The 25,236-nt window shown below is 48.1% G+C and overlaps 1 protein-coding gene and 1 long non-coding RNA gene across 11 annotated transcripts in view; one reads left to right on the forward strand and one right to left on the reverse strand.

Annotated features, from left to right (window-relative positions):
* The first annotated feature begins 983 nt into the window (after positions 1 to 983).
* Positions 984 to 7,675, forward strand: LOC106028031 (uncharacterized). 4 transcript variants are annotated; one of them, XR_010040760.1, is made up of 3 exons: positions 1,243 to 3,890; positions 4,501 to 4,615; positions 5,110 to 7,675. It is a non-coding gene; the product is annotated as an uncharacterized LOC106028031 (long non-coding RNA). The 4 variants fall into 4 exon arrangements; XR_001201639.2 differs by having other exon boundaries at positions 1,246 to 3,890; positions 4,507 to 4,615; XR_010040759.1 differs by having other exon boundaries at positions 984 to 3,890; positions 4,501 to 7,675.
* Positions 7,676 to 7,840: 165 nt separating this feature from the next.
* Il1r2 (interleukin 1 receptor type 2) overlaps positions 7,841 to 25,236 on the reverse strand; it is a 35,910-nt gene continuing 18,514 nt past the window's right edge. For 5 of the 7 annotated variants that reach the window (XM_013154303.2, XM_013154305.3, XM_013154304.3 and 2 more), the window contains 8 exons: positions 24,565 to 24,692; positions 23,749 to 24,013; positions 21,557 to 21,737; positions 19,066 to 19,240; positions 17,209 to 17,268; positions 16,199 to 16,334; positions 14,122 to 14,264; positions 7,841 to 12,623 (listed from right to left, as the gene is read on the reverse strand). In XM_013154303.2, the coding sequence (XP_013009757.1) occupies positions 12,454 to 12,623; positions 14,122 to 14,264; positions 16,199 to 16,334; positions 17,209 to 17,268; positions 19,066 to 19,240; positions 21,557 to 21,737; positions 23,749 to 24,013; positions 24,565 to 24,692 (1,258 nt within the window). In that variant the 3' untranslated portion in view covers positions 7,841 to 12,453. The other 2 variants (XM_013154302.3, XM_063229788.1) reach the window with 2 other exon arrangements.

A 25,236-nucleotide genomic window follows, 5' to 3' on the forward strand; every position in this document is an offset into this window, starting at 1 on the left:
CCAGGGAGCATCGCTTTATAATTAGTGCAGGTGGCATCAGGGTTGCACTAGTCTTGCATTATCACCTGGGTATGTGAAAGTCCAGTTAAGTGTCCAGCACCCCAGGAAGCCACAGAGTTCCAGCAGAAGCCAAGACCCTAAACTGCCAGAGCCTCCTGCTGGAACTCAGCAAGTAGTAACTGTAGCTCTGACTTGAAAATTTTTATTTTATCTGTTAAGCTTCAGATTTTGAGTGTGAATTTGCAGTACATAATGGCTGCATACCTTGCGTGGAGTTGGTATAGGTACATAACACACCTTAGTTCCTTTTTTCATCTTTTCCCTTCTTCTCCCTCCTCCTCCCTCCGACTATTGATCCCCTTTCCATTTGAGAAAGATCTATCTTCCTGTCTCCTGTTATCTATCTTTTTGCTCTTTATACTTTGAGTTCCTCATGTAAAAGCAATCATGCAGTATTGAAGCCTGTGTGTCCAGTTTATTTCATTTAACATTACAGTCTCAACCATTTTCCCACAATTGACTCCAGTTTATCCTTCTTTATGGCACAGTAGTACTCTATGGTATCACATTTTCCTCTTCCACTCATCTGCTGATGGATAAATTTTGGAGGTTTCATTTACATCATTTTTTTATATTTTCAAGGCTCTGAATACCAGGCAACATGTCTGTGTAATGATAAATTTTGGTGCTAATCCTTTTTAGGTTTTATGGTAACTGCTCTACTGTATTTAATGAAACACATTGCACTCTTACTAAAAAGAAAGAAGATGACACTGGGAACACACCCATTGTGTTGCCTCTGTGTCTAGGGCCATTTAAATACCTTGCAGAACTCCCAGCACCATTTGAGAGAGCCACTGAGGGGCTTTCTGAATGCAAGCCAGCCAGTCCTGAGCCGACTCCTTTCCCTCTTCTTGTTGTAATCTAGTTCTAACCAATGTGCCCCCTTCCTGTTCTGTATGTGCCCTTTCAATAGAGATTAAAATTCCATCTCCAATAAAGACTTAAGTTTCAGCTCCTTGTAAATCCCCCTCCTCTCCCCTCCCCATTCTTTTTAGGTTAAGTCTCCATTTCCCATAAAAGCTTTAAGTTTCAGTTTCTTGTAATCCCCCCACCCCCTTCAGCCTATCTGCAATACAATGTGCTGTCCTTAAGAAACCTTTAACTACAAGGAAGTTATCAAACTGGGTCACCGTTCGCAACATTCCTGTGGTTTTTGGCTTTAAAACCCAACCTTTCTAGCTGTGAGGTGTGCAATCTCCAAATTGGCTCCTGGGGATTGCATCGTCAGGCCTGGCTTAAAATAAAGCCTTTGCTCCCCAAATTTTAATTTCTTGCTTCCTTGGGTTTTATTCCAGGGTCTGAGCTATCACATTTGGGGGCTCGTCCAGGATGGGAGCAAGACCCCAGACCATTTCTGAACATTTGAAAGTAAGTACTCTGGAAGGTTCGTTTGGGCCGTGGTCAGTTTGTACTCTTGGGGAGGAGATGCCCTCAATTTGGGAATTGACTCTGCCCTTCTGAGGACAGAGTCAATTGGTTTTTTGGGACAAATCTTGTCCATTTGTATAGTTTTGGGGACAAACTTCATCTATTTGTGACTCTGCCCCAGGTGGGGAACCGCTCCATTAGTTAATTTGTTAATTCCTCTAGATCCCAAAATTTGACCAATTTTTGAGCAAAGGCCATTTTGCTGTAGCTTGTCTTGTCTTGTATGTCTATTTGTGTACCCATTTGGTCTAATTGTTCCCCTTTTGGTTACCCCAAATCTAACAGAGCATTCTTTCCTAGGAACCCCTTCTACGAGCCCAAAATGGAAAAAGGGATTTAGATATTTATGTTCAGTGTTTTTGTACTTTAGAATTGTCTGCCTATTTGAATTTGTTACTAACTTAGGGGCTTGTTGCCCATTTCTGCTGCAGGATCCATATGGCTTATTAGACTCAAAGTTCATAATAAAAAATTTATTTCCTTTAGCTCACCAAACTGTGCACGAAGCAACCTTTGTTTGTGTCTTTTATGTTGTGGCACCTTGTTTAATGTTTTAGTCCTCAATTATTATTTGCAAATTCGGCATGCCTTTAAAAAAAAGAATATTTTTCTTTCTGGTTAAAATGTAAACATATGTGCACAAATATATGTATATTTATGGTTTTTAAGAATCATATCAACTTTACCAAGTAAAAACCAGGTTATACTATATTTGAGCCAGTTAAAAGGTTACAGTTATTTCTAAAATAAAGCATTTTAATGTGGTAAAAAGACATAAAATAATTAAATGTATTTTAGACTACTAAAAGGTGACTTTAAGGGTTTTGTTAAGAGTTTTAATGTTGTCTGAGAAGCGAGAGGAAAGGTCATTGATTGGTAATAGTAAGAAAAAGAGGGACAAAGAAAGTGGTTTTGTCTTCAAATAAAAATGTCTGGCTGTGCCAGAATGTGGAAGAAGATAAAAGCTCAATTTGAGGGTATATTGTAAGTTGTAGAAAGCTCAAGAGGATGTGAATTTTATTTGTTTTGGTTTATAGTACTACAAATAACAGGTCTGAAAATAATTAAATGTGTTCAGAATTTGACAGTATTAGATCAGTTTTGGTAGAAGTATTCATAAGATTGGTAAACCTTTGCTGCAAAATGTTTCCATTAAAATGAGATTATGGGTGATTATAGAGATAAGATACAAGTTCTTGCATATTCTGTGAACATCTGGGAGATTATGCGGCACAATTTTGTTACACATGAAAAAGCCCCTTTTTGTTAAGCATGTAATTTCAGTAAAATGGTGGCCTGCCACGTGGCACCCTGGGACCAAAAACAGTGTGCCATCCAGATGAAACCTGCTCCCTGATCCAGAATGCCAAAACCATGTTTTCCTTTTGTCCCACCCTGATTGGACAATCAGAGGTAAGGAGGTTTCCCAAGTATTGCCAGTTGTTCTCTTTGCAACTCAGTCGGCCCCACATGTTAGACAAAAATTGCAAAGGTTTAAGAGATTTGAGAAAATGCCCCTCGGCCAGTTAACAGAGATAGCACAAAAGGTCTTTGAGAACTGAGAGAATTTACAAGAAGCTACCAATAAGAAGATAGTCAAGGTAATAGAATTGCTCTATGAGACAGAATTTAAAAAAAAAAAAAACAAGTACGAGAGTTTCTGGGGGTGGTTGGACACTGTAGACTATGGATTCTAAGTTTTACTAAAAAGCTCACCCCCATATGACTCCCCTAAGGAAGAAACTCAAAATTCACTGAACTGGACTGATAAATGTGAACAGGCCTTCCAGTAGCTCAAGTGGGCCTTGACAGAGGCCCCAGCCCTGGGACTCCCTGATGTTACCAAGCCGTTCACCTTGTTCATAGATAAACTCAGGGGCATTGCCGAAGGAGTCCTAACCCAGGACATTGGCCCTTGGAAGAGGCCTATAGCCTACCTCTCCAAAAGACTTGATCTGGTGACAGGAGGATGGGCCCCCTGCCTGAGAATCCTAGCTGCTGTGGCAATGTTACTTAAAGAGGCTAACAAACTCACTTTTGGACAGAAGATTTCTGTAGTGACTTCCCACTGTTTAGAGACTCTTATCAAAACTCCTCCCAAAAAATGGCTCTCAAACACTAGAATTTTACACTATCAGGCTCTGCTTCTAGACGCAGAGTCAGTAGTTTTCAAGACTCCTTCTGCTTTAAACCCAGCCACCCTTATGCCTGACGATGACCCTGAGGAACAAAGGACACCTCTCCATGAGTGTGCTGACATCCTTGAACTGCAGCAGAACCTATGGGCTGATCTTACCGACAAGCCTTTGGGAAATGCTGACAACTATTTCATCGATGGAAGCAGCTTCATCCAGAATGGCAAACGAGTGGCCAGAGCAGCAGTGACCACCGAAAAGGAGGTACTCTGGGTTAAGTGGTTGGAGCCTGGCACCTCTGCCCAAAAGGCGGAGCTCATTGCTTTGACTGAGGCGCTAAAACTAGTCACGGGAAAGAGGGTAAACATCTATACTGACAGTAGATATGCTTTTGCTACTGTACATGTACATGAAGCCATCTATCAGGAGGGAGATCTCTTAACCTCGGCCAGGACTAAGATAAAAAAATGGTCCACAGATCCTAGACTTGCTGGCAGCAGTCTGGCTGCCTCAGCAGGTTGCTGTTATTCACCTTAGGAAACAATTTGGCAGATCAGGCCGCTGGAAAAATAGCCACTACATCACAGGGGCCAACCGAGGATGTAACTGCTCTGATGTTGGTTCCTCCCACTTTATCAGAACCGGTCTACGTAGAGAAGGACCTGCAGTTAGCATCTCAACTTGGAGGGAAGTCCCCCACCCCAGGGGGCTGGTACCAGTTACCTGATAAACGAGTTCTGTTGCCAGAGGCACTAGGATGGGAGCTGTTATGCCGAGCTCACCAAACTACCCATTTAGGGGGAACTAAACTTGCTGAATTGTTCAGAACTCGGCTTTTTATTCCAAAACTCTCCAAAATTACTGCCTCTTTGAGCTCCAGATGCCCACAGTGCTTGTCAGTCAACTCAGCCAAGAGCTCTACGCTGGAGACCACTTGACATTGAGGAATTGTTCCAGGAGAACGTTGGGAAGTAGACTTCACGGACATGGTAAAGCCTAGTTTACAGGGGCACCACTATCTCTTAGTATTAGTAGACACCTTCATTGGCTGGGTAGAGGCTTTCCCTACTAAGTCTGCATTAGCCTTAGTGGTAGTTAAAAAGCTATTGCATGAGATCATACCTCGATTTGGCCTCCCACTATCAATGGGGTCCGAAAATGGCCCAGCTTTCATAGCCCAAGTCACCCAAAAGTTAGCCAGGCATTAAGATTAATTGGAAAACGCCACTGTGCCTATCGGCCACAAAGCTCAGGGAAAGTAGAACGTATGAACTGAACTCTCAAGGACACTTTAGCTAAGCTGTCTTTAGAAACTGGCGATAATTGGATGAGCCTTCTTCCCTTTGCACTGTTAAGAGCTAGATGTACCCCATATGTTTCTGGAATTTCCCCCTTTGAGGCTATGTTCAGAAGGCCCCCTCCACTGGTCACAAGACTGTCAGAGGACAAATTAGTTGAAATAACTAACCAAGATCTCATTAAGTCCCTGCAGACTCTCCGGCCTGTGTTGGCCTTGATCCAGCAGCTGTTTAGACAAAAACACCCAGACCTGCCTTCAGAGAAGCCATTCAAAGCACCCATCGAGCTGGGAACTTCTGTCCTGGTGCAATGTCACAATTGAGACTCCCTTGAACCCCACTGGAAAAGACCCCTCACCATGGTGTTCAGTACCCCCCACTGCCGTCAAGGTAGCAGGAAAAACTGCATGGATTCACCATACTCACGTAAAGCCACTGGAAACAGCAGACAACGAGGGACTATACTCAGTGGACTATACAACAGACTAGCAACCCCTTGAAGTTAAAATTGACTAAAGCATAGTTAGATTATGCCAGGCATGAACTGTTTTAGCTTGCTTGCTTTGATTTTAATAACATTGATGCCAACCTTGCACGGCGGTTTTGGTCCCCCTGTAAGCAAAGAACAATTGTTAAGATCTTTGTATGGGAGCCCCTGTGATTGCGGAGGGGGCTATATTACTAAAGGTAAAGACACCAACTGGGGGGGAATTATACATACAGTAGGAAACAAGGATCGAGATCCTTCCCACACAAATGATAAATTGTATGCATACAGTCTTCGGACAGATTGTGGGGACGAGTTAGCATTCCTTGTTGCTATACCCTCAGTTACAGGGGGTTTGACTCAAAGGTGGATGTGTATGTTAAAGCCCCAAGTGATACCTAACAAAGGCAGCCAGCCAGGGCCATGCCCTCAGAATTGTTCTTAATATTCAGAAATGCATTCCTCTTGCTATGACTCTGTACAAGAATGTATAGGCATAGATAGCAAAACTTACTTCACTGCTGAGCTTAGGAGGACATGGACTGGAAGTATTGGAGGTGATTGGTCCACCAATCTGACAGTAATAGGAAGTTCAAAGCCTCATGTCTCAGCACGGTTGGTAAATCAGTGTGCTGGAGCAGGGTGGCCCCTATACATGTGTCTGATGGGAGTGGCCCGCAAGATAAGATCAGAGAACTAAAGGTTGAGGAACGAGTCAAGCAGCTAATAAAAATAATGTTTCCCCAGATACATTACCACCCCTTGATGCTGCCTAAATCGCGGGGAGTTGATCTAGATGCTCAAACTTCTGGTATTCTAGAAGCCACTCATAAAGCCTTAAATGCTTCCAACCCAACTTTGGCTGAAGATTGCTGGTTATGCACGGAACAGAGCTCCCCCATGCCCCTTGTGATCCCCACCAATGTTTCTCTAACTATGCTGAAGGAACAAGATTACTTAAATCATAGTGCTGGTCCCCCCTTTAGAGTACAACCAGTAGGCTTCAAGGACTCTCTCTGTCTCCAAAGAGGTTTTCATAATGATACTTCCGACATTAACATGGGGTTCATTGCATTTACCAATTGTAGTTCCATAGCCGAAGGGCAAGTATTTATTTGTGAAGGAAATATGGCCTATACTTTCCTCCCAACTAACTGGACAGGGATATGTGTAACAGCGGTCCTATTGCCTGATATAGAGCTCCTACCCGGGGATGAGCCTGTCCCCATTCCTAGTTTAGATTACATCACAGGCCAATCAAAGAGGGCAGTTCAATTTATCCCTTTATTGGTTGGCCTAGGAATATCAGGAGCCTTAGGTATGGGGGCAGCAGGAGTAGAGGTTTCTGTCCAACTTTCCAACCAGATCGTTAGTGATGTGCAGGCATTATCTAGTACCATTCAGGTCATTCAAGACCAAATAGACTCGTTAGCTGAAGTAATTCTCCAAAACAGAAGGGGACTAGACCTCCTAATGGCAGAACAAGGAGGGATCTGTGTGGCATTGCAGGAACGATGCTGCTTTTATGTAAAAATAAGTCCAGCGTTGTGTGAGATAAAATCAAGAGACTACAGGAAGACCTAGTTAAAAGGAGGAGAGAGCTATTTGAAAATCCTTTATGGAGTGTCTGGAATGGAATCCTGCCCTATCTCCTGCCCTTGCTTGGACCATTGTTAGGAGTACTGTTCTTCATCACAGTAAGTCCTTGTATACTCAATAGAATAACTGCATATGTCAGACAACAAATGCAAGGCATAAAGCTGACGATGTTATGCCAGCATGCCTACAAGCTTGTACCCCAAAATCCTTAAAAATTAGGTCAAAGATTTGACCTCTGTCACAACATCAGAGGGGAATGTTGTAACCTGGTTCTAACCAATGTGCCCCCTTCCTGTTCTGATGTGCTGTTTCAGTAGAGATTAAAATTCCATCTCCAGTAAGGACTTAAGTTTCAACTCCTTGTAAATCCCCCTCCCCTCCCCATTCTTAGGTTAAGTCTCCATTTCCCATAAAAGCTTTAAGTTTCAATTTCTTGTAATCCCCCCCACCCCCCTTTAGCCTATCTGCAATACAGTGTACTGTCCTTAAGAAACCTTTAACTACAAGGAAGTTATCAAACTGGGTCAAAGTTCGCAACATTCCCGTGGTTTTTGGCTTTAAAACCCAACCTTTCTAGCCATAAGGTACGCAGTCTCCAAATTAGCTCCTGGGGATTGCGTCGCCAGGCCTGGCCTAAAATAAAGCCTTTGCTCCCCAAATTTTAATTTCTTGCTTCCTTGGGTTTTATTCCGGGGTCCGAGCTATCACACTTTTGAAGCTCTCACGCCCTGGTCACTACCCCTGATACAGGAGAATGAAACTGCCAACCTATTATGTCCGCAAGTTTGTGTTCTCTAAAATCGAAGAATGAATTTTAGAAACAACAGAGGTAAAGAATAGAACATATTTATTGAAAAAGAAACCTTCTGTCTAAAGAGAGACAGAAGAGGTCCCAAGCAGGTTGCCTAGGACTCTGTCTTTTGTAGGGACTTTTATAGAGCAAAATCATGGGCGAGACCAGTTCAAGGTGGGGGAAGACTAGAAACTCACAAAACAGATGGGCATAAGGTGGGACATAACTATAGTTAGCCAACAAGATTAGTAGTTCAGGTAAAATTGATTAAATTGGGGACAAATGGGAAAGCAAGTCACATAGGAAGTGGGCATTTTTAGAGCTATGACTCTTCCCTAGTGGGTTGGAATGGTGATTCCAAGCTTCCTCAGGGTGATAGGGAACTAATTAGAATTAATCCTTAGGGTGTGAATGCATTTGTTTGATCCTTTGTCTTGAGGCTTGGCCCACTGTGGAGATGTCTGTCTCCCCCACAGTTGCAAGATGTCTGCCCTGGCCCCTGTCTGACTGCCTATAATATTTCTAATTCAGCTGCCTGCAACAATTGGAGGAGACACCTCTAGATCCCTGAACCCCTAAGTTATTCAGACTAGGCAGACCTCTGCCGCATCCCCACCTCATCTCTCCTCCTGCAGAAGCCAGACCTTCCCTGCACCTCTGCTTCCGGGCCAACCCTGGGGCGGCCCTGGATCCCCACTGTGTGGCCTGAGCCTCTCAACCTTGGGACACCTGAATCTCTCCCTGTCTTTCAGTGCCACTTCAGTAGGCCTCGCCCTACCTGGGTAATAATAAAATCCACCTTTTCAACAGTGATTTGGGATAAGAAATATAAGGGAAGGATCAGCCTTGGTTTTAACACTGTAAACTCACATCCTGCTCAAAGCATTTCTGAGCATTCTGGGGCTAAATCCACGCTGTTTCCCTGCAGGCTTAGAAGAAAGCAAGCTCCCCAAGGTCAAGGTCATGCAGGCTGTTTGAATGGAGACAGACAAGGCCCCCCCTGACCACAGGCTGGGGGGAGCCCCGAGGCTAAGGGGATAGACTGCAGCAGGAGGGCAGAGGGGCCCTGGGTTCCCATTTCTGATGCTGCCTTGGGGCAGGTTCCTTGGTTTTTGTTTTGTTCTGTTAATTTTTTATTTTAAAGAGAAAAAAAACCAGAAAAACCAAAAAGCAAATGAACAACAACAACAAAAACCCAATGGTCATACAGGATTTCAAAACAAATGGCAGGAATTTAACAATGGCTGTCATGTTACATATGGTTAGCTGCAAAATAGTTGCTCGGGTTACCAGATACAGACTTGCAAAGTCCAGCACTATGAGCGCTGTTCCTTTCCATGAAGGAATAGAATGAGCCGTGTGATTATCTCACCATCTTGCACGTGTGTGTGTGTGTGTGTGTGTGTGTGTGTTCCCCTCCCTTTTCTTCTTTCTCCCATCCCGGTTGTTCTTTCCTTTTGTGCAGTTTCATCCTTGTTAGCATCACTTCTGGTGAGTTTGGCAGAGGATGTTTATTCTGCTCCTTCCTGCTGTAACCTTGCTCCACTAGCTGTTCCCCAGCTATGATCCCCTCCTGGGACTTGGTTCTATCTGTTGTGAGAGTAAACCGAGCCTCGGCTTCCTGGTCTACCATGTGGACTGTACCTGGTAGATTGTGGTCTAGGCCACAGGTGTGAAATCTCACACGCTGCAGCCACCTGCCTGCCCCGTTTCCATTCATTACTGCTGTCTTCCCCTGTTCCTTGACTGCACCTCAGCCTTCTCTCTCTCAGGTGCTCCAGCCCCAGGTGCTTGGCCTCCCCTGGAGCCTGGGAAGCACAGTGCAGGGTTTGGGGAACCAGTGAGTGAAGGCAGCCCTGCAGGAGACTTAGTTTGCTTTGCTGTGTCTGAAGACACAGAGAAAATGAGTTTTGCAGGCGGGTGGGAGAGGGAGGAGGGGACACTTGGAGCTGATCCCTGGGAGAGGTCAGGACTCATCACCCCTCCCCACCATGCACTTTGGAACCTGGTGGCCATATGAGCTTGGAAGGGACTCCTGTGGGTGCCCAGGGAATAGTGACACCACACAGGACAGAGGCTGTAGCCCAGGTGTCAATAGACAGTTTGGCCCCAGGACACCTGGGCACAGGGCCCTTGTGGGGGGACTGTGGCGTCTCAGAGCCCTGTGACATGCAGACACCCAGGGTAGAAAACAACCACAGAAGCACAGAGAGCTGTGTGTCCCAGGCAGCGGCTGGCAGGAGGTCACAGCGGAAACCAGCAGCAGTTTGAGGGCAGGAGCTGGCAGGGACCGGCCGAGCCCAGTCCTGGCATCCCTTCGGTGCTGGCAGGAAAATCCCAGAGCACAGTTTTTCCATCACAGACACTGGCAGCCAGGCTGTGTCAAGGTGGAGAACAGGATGCCCCGCCATGGGGGCCAAGAGTAGGAACAGCCCAGCGGGCTGTTTATTAAGAAATAAATAATGCATTTATTTCTTAGCATGTACTTTTTTCCCCTTATAAGGGGCTCATGGAAGCATGAAATTTCCCAACATTATCTGCCAATACTTTCTTGGTGTTCTGTAGAGGTGCTATGAAAAAACCCATCCTTCCAAAAGTTAAAAAAAATAAAATCAAAGTAAAATACAAGTACTCCCCGCTTTAGAATATGAAATCAGCCCCTTGTGTTTGTTCTGGGTGAGTTTAATTTGAACTTCACAGAATTAGGTTAATCATAACCCTGGATTAAACATGCAGCTTCACTGGCCATTTGGTCTTTTTAACCTATTTGCTATGGAATTAAATGGTAACAACCTACTACCCAAAATAAGATGCAGAGCTTGACAAAGTTCACATATTTCTCCCCCATTTCCACCCTTGTCCCTCACTTGGCACCCAGAGCGTCAACACCCATAACCCCTGAGCACACATACTTCCATTTAGGAGCATGGATGTGACAAAACTATATTTTAACAAGTGTGTGTGTGTGCATGTGTCTGTATGTGCACATGCGCGTGCGTATGCATGTGTGTGCGTGTGTGTGGGTAGACACAGAAAATGTTTAGTTTTAGGTATTTTTGTTTACTTTATATAAAAGAGCGTCATGTTATAAATGAACATTTCTACAACTTACCTACTTAATATTTTCTAAGATTCATTTGTATTATTACTCACAGTTCATTGATTATAGTTACTTGCTTACTTTACCGCTGTACAAATTTCACTGTTCTCTCTCATTGCTGTTCATACACTCGCTGTCTTGCCTAAGTTTATTTGGGATGTTCCTGCACTGCATTTTACTTTTCATTTGGGATCCAGACCTAGACACAAGTAGAGGGTGGTGGAGGAAGCCTGTGCAGCCTCATCACAGCCGAGGATTATCAACGTGTGGCTGTTCTCATGTCATTGCTTCTCTCCGAGCACTGGATAAATTTAGCAAATCTCAGATATTGTCCCATAAGTGATTCTGTGTGCCTCTTAGGAGGGTAACAACGCTTCTGTTTCTAAATGGAGACATCCTGGTTCCATACGTATTCCCTAATACAGCCAACACCCCAAGTTCCCCAACTGTCTCCTCCTTCCCTGCAGTGTGGCCCAGGCTGGCCCAGAGGGTGGGGAGGGCATGTTGCCCTGCAGTGGAGGTGGAGTCTGGAAAGTCCTGGAGGGGCTGCAGTGAGCTCCTCTTCCAGGGCACTGCTGAGACCTCACCTCACGAGGCCCCCGCTCAGCGACACAGAGGGCACAGGCATGGCCGGGCCAGTTCCACGTCCTCACCCCACACTTCCTTCCCCAACCCACATCCCCTCTCCTTAGGGGTGAAACCCTGGCCAGATGCCCAAGGCCTCTGCCTCCTCTTTCCACTTCTCCATCTTCAAAGACTCATAAAAAGGAGAGAAAGGAAAGAGGAAAGGACGGGAGGAAACCTAAAAGTGACGTTCAAAACCCGCCCTTGCTTCCTCGGCCTAACTGGGGGTGCAAATCTTCCTCTACCAAGTGCCAGTCCTAACCAGGAAGTGAACTGTGTGACGGTATCTACCATTCCGTTTTGTTTCCATGACCCCTCTGGAATGGTTTTCGGTGTATGACATAAACAGGGTCTGGTTGTAGTTTTCCAGCTGTGTACAATTATCTTGATTTCCTCTTCATTTTCAGTATTGTTACGAAGTTGTGTCTTGCATCCTATTTCAGTCGCTGTTTCTTGTACCGCCTTTCCCCCAAAATTCACTGATTCTTGCTGATTCTTCTCTTGCATTTCTAACTCACTTTTTCCAGGATCAGAAAGGACTTCCTCCTTCCTGTAAGGTAAACTATGTCTTAAGCATATCTGTGTCTCCTATTTCCCGTGCAGTCTGGCCAAATCAACTTTCAGGGTGCTTTTTGTTGAATGAATAGATGAGTTTCAAACCCCGTTTGGTGGTTTTCACTCTCACTCAGGTTTCAGGGCCCCTCGTCTGTTCTCCTAACTAGGTCCCAGGTACACAGAGCTGCTCATACCCACATGTGCATGCGGTTCTGTCAACGATTTTCAGGAAAAAAACAGAGATAAGGCTGCAGCTCTCCACCGAAAACAGAGGGGCTTCGTTAAACAAGGAGAAACACCAGAGTCCGAGAGAAGAGCACAGCCACCCTCATGAGAAAGGGAGGGGCTGGGTCTGCATTCTTGAGTGGCCTTTACTTTCCCTGGAGGGAACAGAAGTCCTGGGAGCCGGTCTTGAGCATCGGCAGACCATATCCTTTTCTAGCTCTGCGCTTCCACTGCTTGTGAATACAGATGCCGCCCAAAACCAAGAAGATCAGTGACAGGGGGGCCAGGGCGACTCCCCAGGAGAACGTGGAGTGGGCTGTGGGGAGAACAGAGGTGAGTCAGTGTTTGAGCACGGCGCTGCACACAGGACCAGGCCAACAGAAAAGAAAGGAACCCGTTCTGCTTTGCCCAGTCAAGTGTGCGTTGACTTCCAGAAAGTCCATGCCCAACAGCTCGGTGGAGGAGGGCTGCGGCGTTAGAGGGGCCAGCAAGGCGGGGCAGCATCTGTTAGCAAGGACATGACAAAACGGGCGATGCTGGGGAACTGGCTGTGTTTACGGTGAGCTCTTCAGCAGTGGCCTCTGTGACGTGGCCCAGGAATGACGCCTCCTTCCCCAGAGTGGGGGTGTCACAGGAGTGAAGAAACCCCAGAATCGAAAACAGCCTTGCACTCAAGGATCATGGGACCATGGTTACTGCCTGGCCCCGGTTCACTGCGTGTGCTGCTCCTAGGTGCCTCTGTGCTCCGGAATAAAGAGAGAGACTAGGAATAAAATGTCAGAAGTAGCTGGAGTAGGCACAAACCTACAGTCCCAGCACTCGGGAAGCTGTGGCAGGAGGATTGCTGCAAGGTTGAGGCCAGCCTGGAATACAGAGTGAGACCCTGTCTCAGGAAAACCAAACAAAAATAAAGAAAAGAAAGTAAAAGCAAAAATGAGGGCAGAATGTTATTAGACAGTTTGTTGATACAACCAGAATCCCACAGTTTTAAACCATGATTTGCCACTGTCTCCCAGGACCTTACAGCGCACCACTCCCCAGGGAGGAGCGAGGGAGGGCTGCAGTCTTCCGAGCAGTCCGCTGCGTGTGCCTCTCAGTCCCCACGGAAACCCAGCGCTGGGATCAGCCACCCCTAGCCAGGAAGGAAAGTCGAGCAGGCTCACTCGGGGAAACATCAGACGCTTCCAGCATCGGGGCTGGACAAAGCACCAGTCCTCTGGCCCCCAGCCTGACCCCGTTTCCATCTGCACCTCACAGACTTGATGGGAAGCCAGCCCTGCTCCCCATGCCTGCTCAGGGCAGTGCAGAGAGGCTCCTGCCCTCCCGGCTGGCAGTGGAGACTGAGTCCCCGGCGCTGCCCTCCCCTGCTCCATGCCTGAGCGTACAGCAGCCATCCTGTCCATCCAAGCAGTTTTTTCTTTTTCAAGTGTCCTTCATGGGCCCTGGGTTGATGGAACACTCCCTTGCCCCTATTTCCTGTTGCCTAGTGCCCCTAAACTTCAAGCTGCCCTGAACACCAGTACCCCAGGCCCCAACTCTTGCAGGATGGAGTACTCTTGCAACTTGAAGAACCACCCGCCTTCTTCTGGGGGCGCACAACAGGGACAGCTGTGCAGGGTGGTCCACACCAGACCCAGGAAGGGACAGAGGCTGTTTAACAGGCCACTGCAGACCCCTCAATGTGGCTTCCTACTGGTGGCTTCCTGCTGGAGTCTGATTTCCCCATGTTCCACCTCTCCCTCACCAAAACAAAGCAAATGCAACCGTCAGCACAGCCTGGGCTGTGTGTTTCCAGCCATTCGTGGGGTACATACCTTCTTTCACCGTAGTTTGCAGTGTCTCGAATCCCTGTGAGTTAGAGACAGTGCATCTAAACTCCGTGTTCAAATCCTCTCTGATGACCGGATCGAAATTCAGCGGCACTTCGATGAAGTTCTCACCATTTTCTGAATATTCCCTGGGTGAGAAAACACTCAGTGAACCCTGATGGACCAAATGCAAGGTCACCACTAACCGCTGCCCCCAGAGGCGCCGCCTTCCTGCCCACACTGACTTGAGTTCCTCAAGTCAGAGGAAGAGGTTCCCTGGTTGGGGCTGATTTGGGAGAATTTCCAAGCCTGCCCTCACGTCACAGCATGGCTGCCGAAGACGCAGGCCACTGCAGCAGGGCCCTCATTACAGTGAGAATTTGCACACTCATTTTGGTTTAGACGATGGAAATTTTCATAGTTTAAGGTCTTTGATGAGTAAAGATCCAGCCATGGGAACAGAAACATCTAGTGTGGGGAAACTGAACCCTCTCATGGGCAGATTTTTCACAGACTGAAGAGCAGGGAGTTTCCGGGACTCCAGCCCTCCACGGTGACTCCTCTCATCTTGGCTCGCTCTGGCTCTGGAAGTAGGGAGCCTGGAGAGCCAGGGGAGGGCTGCCATCTGTCCTGTCCCCTAGGCTGGAGCCCCGCACTGCCATCTGTCTACTGGCATGAAGAAAAGCATCATGGAGTGGACCTCCTGCTTTGGGGGGGCATGAAGCCTGTCCCTTTAGTAAAGGGCCAGATGAATAAGCCACCGTGGGGTGCCTATCTTAGGCTCAGGCCAAATCTTTCGCAACAAGGATTTGCACACAAAAGATTACAGCATGCTAACCACAGCTCATTCACATCCATGGCATCGCATCCATAGAGAATGTTTTTGAGAAGTCTTTCAAAACAGGCCAGCAAAAGTTCAGACTCTCCCAAACTATCAAGACTTTCATTTTTAAAATGCTCTCTGATTTGCAATATCAAATGGTCCCCCTTTCTCAGACAGTACCTCCCACATAGGACATCTGGTTGTTCTAGTTTCAGACTGAGGAAATGTTTTCTAGAGATGAGAACTGAATTCCTTCCTTCTTTTGCTGTTAATCTTCCTTTAGAGACCCTGGCAGCCCCTGGTTCCCTAGCAAAGGCAAACAGGAGAGGCGACGTGCAGGCTTGGAAGCCAGCTCCCAGAATCCTCATAAGATTTCCAAAAACGTTTGAGAACAGAGTGGCCATGGAAATCTACTAGCTCCAAAATACTTTTTAATTATGCAAAGATTGAGAAATAAATGCTTAGACAGTCACAAAATGCAACATCCGATTCCGCTAGCCTGTTGCAACGCAGCTCATACTCAGTGTTAAAAATGTGTCACAGTAAAAGCCACTTTGTTACTAATCTCCTTCAGATGCCTTTCTTGCTCTGAACTCCTCTTGGCGTAGCCATCATTCCTGCAGGCTTCTGAAGCAGTTCTGAAGTTCACTTTGTGAGAGGTGATCAAAAACGTGGTGACAGGTGTTGCTGTGAGCCAGCCGATGTAAAGGCAGCTCAAAATCTCCTGACGCTGTGTCCTTACCTCCCTTAGTCACCTGAGCTGACACCAGGTGACTTCTGGCTCTTTCCCAAAATCAAAATGAACATGAAAGGGAAACATTTTGAATCGATTCGGGACACAAAGTCAGCCACGGCAGTGCAACTGAAGACCCGCAAGAAGGAGCACTTCAGCGCTGTTGCAGAAAGGATCCAGAACGCGGGATGTGCTTGCTCGGAGCAAGAGGCGGCTTGGAGGGTGACTCACTGCCACGTGCTTTTACTGTGACACATTTTCAAAAATTGAAACACGTAGCCCCATGTGTGTTGTTTTAACGTCTAGAGGACATTTGATTCCCAAGCTAGTTTTTTTTTTTTTTTTTAACCACAATTCTACTTTTAAATTCTGAAACTTCAACAGTCTGGAAACCAAGAAAGGGTTCTTTTAATGTCCCACAAGTGTCACACTGATGAGGTGACGAGACACCATCTCCAGAAGGAGCAGTGACCCCTCGCCCCCCCCCCCCACAGAGGCCTAACAGCCAAGGACCCTTGGCCACTCACCGACGAGGGCCCTCTCTCACACGACCCTGGGGATAGGCACTCTCCAGCTCGGTGATGTTGGCCATCCACCACAGCAAGGTGTTCATGGGTGTGCCGGTCCCCAGAGACACCTTACATGGGATGGTCAGCCTTGAGCCTGTGCAGAGCGAGACACGGCATCAGTCACAGAACAGAAAGGAGTCCCTCATCCCCTCCAGCACCCCTAGCTGCCCCTTCTTCTCTTAGAAGGAAACTTTCTGCCCCTGCCCTCAGTGCCAGCATCCTCACTGCCCTGGGTTCCGGTATTCCTCCCATAGCTGATGTGCCCCAAAACCTCTTCCTCCCTGGCTTCCCAATACTGTTTGATATTTAACTGAGTCTCACAGTGCACACCTGCAACCCCCGCACTCAGGAGGCTGAGGCAGAAGGATCATAGTAAGCTCAAAGAAAGTCCCGGCTACAAGATGAGTTCAGGCCAGCCTGGACTACATAGCAAGACCCTGTCTCAAAAGAAAAAAAGAAATGGGAAAGCAGTTGGTCATTTTCAATTTGGCATCCAGCCAGCTGGCCAGCAATTGTGATAAGAAACTGTCTCTGACCACTGCTCTGTCCCTGGGTATGACGGATGGAATCAGAGAGACACTGAGCAGTAAACAAGATCTGGCAGCCAGGGTTATTTCAGATATAGTAAAGGTGCCGGGCATGGTTGGTCCACACTGCCAAGCCTGTCCTGCAGTTGGTAACTCTGCCAATGTCCCTTGGGGTACACTTGGGCTTTTGTAGGCAGGGTCTTCACGAAGCAAAGCACCCTGCTTCCAAGTAAGGCTGTTTCTAACAAGTCTGTGAAGGATAAGGTTTCCTGGCGCCTGTCATCCCAGCCCCACACGCCAGGCCAGGGTTCTTGGGTCTCTGCCCAGGCACATTGCACCCCAGGGGGTAGCTGGTGCAGTCAGCTGACACTGGGCCCCAGGCCGGGACTGGGCACTGCCAGGGGTCACATGGCTCTCACAGTCTTACAGGCTGAGGCTCACCCAGAGATGCGGAGATGGTGTCCAGGGGAGAAATGAGCACAGGAACGGTGTCTGTTATTTCTGAGGAAGAAGTAAGGAAAAAGATGCCATTAAGGAGCTGGCCTGCGTTACAGCCAAGGTTCAGAGTCCATTGTGTGGCTAATTGACCGGGGACCTCCGCCCCGCCTTTGCCAGGCAAAGGAAGCTGGTTCTGCGCAAGGCCAGACTGCAGCCAGGCCTTTCCTGGCTCAGAGGTTCCCGGCAGAGCCACGGGTGCTCTCCTTGGCCAGGCCCTCCTGTCCGGCTCCCCTCTCAGGACAGACAGGGTAGGATTTACCCAGAGGCCTCTGCAGTCCCTCCAAAATGCCATCACTGAGTCCTCAAAGGTCACTGCCCATGCGGCCAACCACAGCGATCCAGTAGGGCAGAGAACGTCTTGCATTGAGGAGATAAAAGGGTCTGGACATGGGGCTCAGGGCCTGGAGCCAGCCCAGGGGAGCTGGGCACCTGAAGTGCAGCCTAAGGCACAGCTGGCACAGTGCCGCCCCCACAACTGTCTCCTCCTAAGGAGCATTCCGGGTTCTCACATGGGTAGGTGTCCCACACCATGGGCCCCATCCCGAGAAGCAGAGGGGCTTTTGCACCTCCTCAAAGGCATGTGACTGCCACATGGGGCTGGGGTGACCAGAGAGAGCAGCAGGCCTGCAGGACCCAGTTGGGGTGCAGCAGCTCCAGCTGGGAGAGGGCCTGTGAAACACGGACTGCAGCCCTGAGGTCCCATAATCAGGGGAGCAGGTCCACAGCGGACCTCAATGGTGCACAACTAACAGTACCCAAGCGGCAGTTCTGCTTCCCAGGAAAAGGGATCACGATGTAATGTGCAGGTCTGATGCCCCCTAGCGTTCCCGTGCGGCATTGCACAGACAGGGTAGAGGAGACCAATTTTGAGGACCAAAGTCTCAAAGCTCCCCCTGAACGAATTCTCACAGGGAAATAGTAGAAGCGCAGCCCCGGGACTTCCACGCATGGACGGTGTGATGTTCCTTACAGGAAAACCGAGTCTGGGTTCTTTGGGAGGGTCTTTAATCTGACCAGGTTTGCACAGCTCTCTGAGAGCCCCTTCAAGACTAAGTGTGTCAGAAACATACAGAGCCCACAGCTCACACACATCCATTCCCACGCACCGGACCCCAGGGCCAGCACCCAGGAATACAGAGCACACCCATGCACAACAGTGTTCTTAGGTCAAATCAATCCTGGTCATGGCTGAGCATCCCTAATCCAAAATTCTGAAATCTGAATTGTTCCAAAATGCTCAGTGCAGACTAAAATGTTGGATAAAATTACCTCCCGGCTCTGTGGACGTGAGACCTGAGTTAATTTCATGTTTGGATTTGTATCTAATCTTCAAGCTCTATGGTTATGTATATGCTAGCATTATGAAATCTGGGGGAAAAAATCCAAACCCTAAAATACTTCTTGTATCAGACCTTTCAGATAAGGGGTTTTCAACCTGCCTCAGGGGCAACTAGACACATTCCAGAGAAAACAAAGAGCAGGTGATTCCCAGTGGAAATTCTCCCAGATGGAGAACTGAATAAAGTCCTAGCAGCCTGGAGCTCTTCACAGAGCTGTGTTCTGACCAGCCCCACTCTGGAGGCTCCCTCTTTCAGCCTCGACTTTAGAACCCATCACCCGGGCAAGGATTCACTGCACTTCCCCCACCACCACGCCCTGATTTCTGCTTTTCGCAGAGCCACCCCACATCTGGCCAGCTTAGGGGCCTGTCGCCTTTCCTCCCAAGTCCATTCAAGGACTCTTCCGCCACCCGGTTGCTCTTAGAAGGCTCAGTGTGGAGCCGGGCCATGTGGTACTCACCGCGGATGCGGAGTCGGACCTGCCGAGTGACATTGTACCGCCTGCCCTCGTGCACGAAGGTCAGGATGCACTTGTACAAGCCCTCATCCTCCAAGGAGGGGCTGACTATGAGCAAGCGCCTCAGTTCCTCCACGTTGCGAAACCTCCCGCCGTCCTCACCCAGAAGGACAGAGCCCTGCGGGGAAACAGGAGTTCCACTGTTACCAGCACACACCGCGGAGCCTTGATCGCATCACAGTCACCGTCAGCCAATGTGGATACGTGGCCAGAAGCTGCCCTGGTATGTCCTGTGCCAGTTTTGCACGCCGAGCACACTTTGGATTGCGTTTTAGGAAAAGGAACTTGTTAATGTGCAAAACCAGTAAGATGTCTAGATTTGTCCAGCCTGCTATGGAAAAATACTAGCTGATCAAATAGCAAAATGGGCTATTTAAAATGCAGATATAGGCCACGAAGACGGCTCAGCGGCACAGCACCTACATGGTAAGTGCAAGATGGTGAGTTCGATTTCCAGCATCAAAAGAACCCCAGATATATTTATGGATTAACTGCTCCTGCTGGCCTTGAGAAGTAGCGAAGATCTACTGCTAAATAGTCATCTTGACTTGGATACCAGTATTCAGATCATTTCGATTTTAAGAGTCCAATAGAGAAAAATTTCTAAGACAAAATCTGAATGGGAGAGGTGAGAGATGAGTTCTGTGGGTCCCCTGCAGAGTTTAACCCTCAAAAGCAAATGCCCCTCGTAAAACAGGAGACGAGGGATGGGATAGAGAAGATCCCAGGGGATCTAATCTGTAGCTGTGATGGCTGAAAGCTCAAAATAGTCAAATATACCACTGAGTCATTTCAGAATCTTACACAGGAAAAAGACCCAAATGGCCAGCAGAGGGCCGGTGGCGCTCCATATTATAATACATTGAGTTAGAAGGAGAGATGCCACTGCTCCCAGCAGGAATCATCCACAGGGACCCAGGATCCAGCGCCACAGCTGTTCCAGAGATGCGAGGCAGGGCCTGTGTGGCCCTGGGTGGGCTCCCCGCATTTCCTGCCATTTCTTCTGTGAAGTGGGGGTAGCGACAGTAAGGCTGACGGCTGGGGAGGTTAGAACAGGCTTGGCCTCAGCTCCTTTTGGAACAGCTTAGCTTCGATGGAGAGAACCAGTAGTGCCAAGCGCCATCACCATCTCCTCCACCTGTTCGTCAGGCACCAGGTGTACGCTGAGGTCTGGGCCAGCCGCCTTGCACACATCTCTCCGTTCACCCTTCCAGACAGCCCAGGGCAGGAGGGCAGAGAACTGGGCTCTAACTAAATGGAGGTTTCTAAGCCCAGGCCCCCGACTCAGATCTGTGCTCTTTCCTGTCCCATAAAACCTGTCACACGTCCTCTGTTTGCTCCTCCTAAGTCCCGAGAAAAGGACTCTACTGCTGCCCAGGCCTTTGTGGGGGCCAGCTACCTTCCTCCGCTTCAGAAAACCATCTCCAAGCCCCCGCAGGAAATCAGCACCCTGTGCACAGCCTGTGTTCCCAATGCCAGTCATGACGAACCACTGAGCGCTGGTTCCTATCAGGGATCACACAGAGCCACACTGCTCAGTGTCGCTCTGTGGTCAGCCTCAGTGGTTGGCCAATATTGTCAAGAAAAAGCCAGATAGGAAATATGTTGGGCACCTCATTACAGTCCAGACGTCTCTGTCACATCTACACAGTGCATAAATAGATGTGGGTGTCTGTGTTCCAGGAAAACAGGGACACTGAAATTTAGGTGTCACATGTCATAAAACATATGAAAAAAATCAGAAGAAAAACCTTTTAAGTTTTTTTGTTTGTTTGTTTTGATCTTAGTACTATTTTTAATTTTTTTTTGGGGGGGGGGACGGTTTCATTATATGGTTCAGGCTGGTCTTAAACCCATTTTGTAGCCCAGCCTGGCCTCCAACTCACAGTGATCCTCCTGCCTCAGCTTCCCAAGTGCTGGGATTATAGGCCTGCACCACTGCCCCCAGCTACAGGAATTTTCTAAAGAGTAACAACCGTCCTTAACTTGTATACTAAAAATGCTGCTAGTGACTAAGGATCATTAAAATGGCTCTTAACTCAATATTTACTTAACTGAGAAAAAAAACAAACTGTGTTTCTATTTATTCCTTTCACCCAAGGCGTCCTGGCTTTGACATGTGTATTTGTAAACACTGTTTAAATGTATATAAATTCCTTATATAAATGAACCATTGTTTTCTAAATTTTTATAAACAAATTACAGAGTAAAAAGCTATTTTCTCCAGCTGTAAGTTCCTCTCTGCATTCCTAATCACTGTTGTGAGGGAGCCTCCCCAGCCCAGGGTCATCAGGACAGGTAGGAGCCCTTCCTGTGGCCTTGTCAACTGTGTCACGCATGTGTGCATCATAGAGATAAAGAGAAGGCACTGTCTTCAGAAATGAGCACCCTCCGCCCTTCTACGGCCAGCCTTAGCCCTTTCTGGAAAACGCACCTTGTACCACCGGATGCTCGGGCTGGCTTGGTCCTGGGCAAAGTCGTGCGTGTCCGGGCACATGAGCATGCCGTCATCCCCCAGGAAGAGTGTCTGCAGGTACGTGATGAGGGACAGGGGAGCTTCTGCCTCCGTGAAAACCTTGAGCTCGATGGACATTTCATCACAGTGTGTGGCATTGCTGATTTAAGGGGAAGAGAGGTGATAAATGCAAGGCAGCTCAGAAGCGATGTCAGGAATCATCCCCACGCCGTTATGGTTCTGTGCCTGTTTCTTTGGTGGCACCGTGTTCCCCTTAAGCCCTTAGCTTACAGAAGCGTCACCTCACAAATGCTGTGAGCTTCCCACTAGAGCCCCGTCATGGCCAGCAAGGGCCGCCAAGAAATCCTGTGTCCTCTTCCAAGGGCTTAAACCCTCCAGGGTCTGAGCTTTTGATCCCAGCCCCAACACACTTCAGTGTCCTGGTATCAAGAGCCACATCCAAGTAGAGAGATCGCTCCCTCAACAGGACAAGTCCCTTTGCTTCCCTTAGGGATCATTCATCAACTGACGTCAACGCTGCTGGGAACTAGGCAAGCGACGTTTAAAAGATTTCTGCAAAGCCGTGCGGGGAAAGTAACTTGGAAGCCTTGTTTCACTTTTAAATTTCCTCCTCGGCCGGCTCATCATCTGAGAACCATGATTCTGTGAGATGCCAGAGCGGTGGATGGCAGAGACCCAGCCTCGCTGATGATAGGGCGGAAATGGGTGCACAGGCAGAAAGCAGACTTAAAACTAATGTTTAAAGCAGCCAGGGGCTGAGACATAGGTCCCAGAGCACACTTAGCGTGCCCCAAGGCCTGTGTGACATGGCCAGCACCCAAAAGATAAAATGAAATGGGGTAGAAAAACCACAATGTAACTATGCTGACCACAGCCTGGACACAGGAAGAGACAAGGCCGGTGAGTTTTCTCACGGGGTAATAATCAACTTGCACAGCAAAATATATAAATATGCAACAACACACATCCAAAGAAGAGACCAGATGTGAAAGAGATGTGACTAAAGTTACTACCTGGAATTAAAAAAGAATGAATTCAAATACGGATGGCCAATATCAGTGTTATATTTCATACCTAAATTTCAAAATATAATGGACACACAAATATTTTATGCACAAAGAAATGCAGAAAGGTAACTTTCACCCTCAAAGTGCATTATCTCACTACAAGTTGAAGAAATGCAAGCAGGACAAATTTTACTAAGAACTGTGCATGTTTAAAATATAATCCCGGAGGCTACAAGGTAAGGGAAGTTTGGGGCCTGCCAGAGCCTGAGTCAGGGGCTTCGCATGTTTCATTCCATTCCTTCTCCAACCCTGGGGGGGGGGGATTATTATCACAGCATTTTCAGATGAAGGGAATCAGTTTCGAACTGAAAGAATTTCCCAAGTCTGTGTAGCTACTAAGAGGTCAGCTCAAGGTTAGAAGCCCAGCAGGGTTAGGATTAGGGTTAGGGTTCGGTTTCACAGAGATGGAGGGCAGAATGGGTCTCTGTTGGAGGATAGGAGGTGACCACAGTAGCTGTGGGCTAATGGAGACAGAATCTCAGCCCAGGAAGGTGGAGACACCCCAGAGTAAAGCAGTGTGAAGGAACACAGTGCCCCTGAGCTGTACACTTGAAAACGGTTACGCTGGTAAATGTGAATTTTACCAAAGTTTTTTCTAAAAAGCAGTAGAACAAGAACAAAGCATCTTGGTCTTTGGTATCAGCACCAGGGGACTTTCTGGTTCCCTCACTTGTGCAGTGAGCAGCCGGATTGATTTATTCCTAACATCCCACCCAGCTCTGAAACCCTGCTCGAGATTCTAGGTCCGTCTTTTGTATCATCACACAGTGAAGAAGGCCTCGGTGTAGACGGATGCTGACCCCAGGAACACACAGATGTGTCCAAGGGGAAGACACTGTTAGCAAGGAACAGCAGGGAAGCAGAGGCCCATGGGGACCTGCACGCAGAAAAGGTGATGCTGAGAAGAGACTACCCAAGGAGGAAGAGGAGGAGGAGGAGGAGGCCAGGAGAACCTCTAGGCTCTGGAAGGCTTCATGACGAGATTCTCGTCTGTGCACCAGAGTCTGAAATCTGGGCCATTGCTGAAAGCATGGCAAGCATCCACCCGCCTGCAGCCCTCCCGCCCGCACCCCAGGGGCCCACCTGACCCTGCAGATGTAGGTGCCCGAGTCTTCCCGCATGGCTTGCAGAATCCAGAGGGCGCTCTCCCTGAGCTGCATCCTGGGCTCTTCTGAGATCAGCTGAGCAGAGCCATTCTTATACCAGGTGAAGGGGTGCTGGGGGCTGACACTGGCCCCGGCTAGTGTCAGGGACCAAATCAGGGGGCACGTCAGGACCACGGGCTCGCCCACCAGCCTGAACTCTGCTTTGTATTCCTTGCCAAGAAATGAGCAGTTGCTTGCAGTCTCTGGAAGACAGAGAGCTGAGTGTCAGGCCGCGGGTCCCAAACCTGCACAGATCCCCAAGACAACCCAGGCCTCAGCTGAGCCTGGCCTTGAAGAGTGACATGGAGCAGTGGCGGAAGACGCCAGCGTTCCAGACAGAGTGACCTGCACCTGGGGGCACCCAGAGGCACTGCTCCAGGAGCCCTGCAGTCCTGTTGTCGAGTTCTGTTTTTTCAGCAGTTCAAACGTTTCCGAATGACAAATTCGGGACGACTGTCAATCCAGAGTATACTCGGTGCAAAGCATTCAATTAGCTTCACAGGTGACCAGGAAGAAGGGATTTTTTTTTTTTTTTTTTTTTTTTGATTTACTGACCTTGAAAGTGGATCCCGGCTAAGCTCAGACAGAAAAGCTTAGTTCTGACAGGGTACATAGCTAATCCCAAGGTTCTGTTTGCTGGGTGAGCAAGGACCAGCATGTGCCAAAGCAGCTCCCCGAGGCCTGGGCAGCCGCATCTCAGTCTTGACAAGGGAAGCTCTCTGGCCAACTGTCTTCTCCATCCTTTGCCACTTACCTGTGTGCTCCTTGGGTGGAGGGGTGAAGGCAGAAACACCCACTATCAACACGCACAGGACCAACATCGCTTCTGACAGCTTCAGGGGGAAATAGGAAGTGGCCATCTGACGTGCAGCGGGCTGTACCCTAGAGGAGTCGATAGAGTTCAGCAGGGGCCTTGACCCCCAGGGGGATCCCCTTGACAATAGCACGAGGATCAGGCTCCTGAAACCTCACCTGATAAACAGAGGCACTCTGTTCTTAGCACTTTTGTAAATAAGGAAACTAAAGCTAGAAATTCCACTTGGCCCTGGCTACTCCTTTCCAAATTCTTCCTGACAGAGTGAAAGACATCACATTACAGCGACCCACGCACACCCACATTGATAGCAGTAGAACTCACAATAACTAAATCTTGGAAGCAGCTTATCAACAGATGAATGGGTAAATAAATGTGTTATTTTCACAGTATGGAGCATTACTCTGCCAGAAGAAAGACACACGAGTCATTTTTAGAGAAACAGATGCACCTTGAGACCTTGATGCCGACTGAAATAAACCAGACACACAAGCTCAAATATCTCATGGCTTTTCTTATGTGAGCAAACCAAAGTGCAGATAAAGGCTAGATAATGGGAAGGAGGGACACACAGCTTTCTCCAAGGGGAAGGGATCAAGAGATGGAGGGGGA

Source organism: Cavia porcellus, unplaced genomic scaffold, assembly GCF_034190915.1.
Source record: "Cavia porcellus strain 051 isolate PalLab524CR breed Dunkin Hartley unplaced genomic scaffold, mCavPor4.1 scaffold_18, whole genome shotgun sequence".
Classification (NCBI taxonomy): Eukaryota; Metazoa; Chordata; class Mammalia; order Rodentia; family Caviidae; genus Cavia; species Cavia porcellus.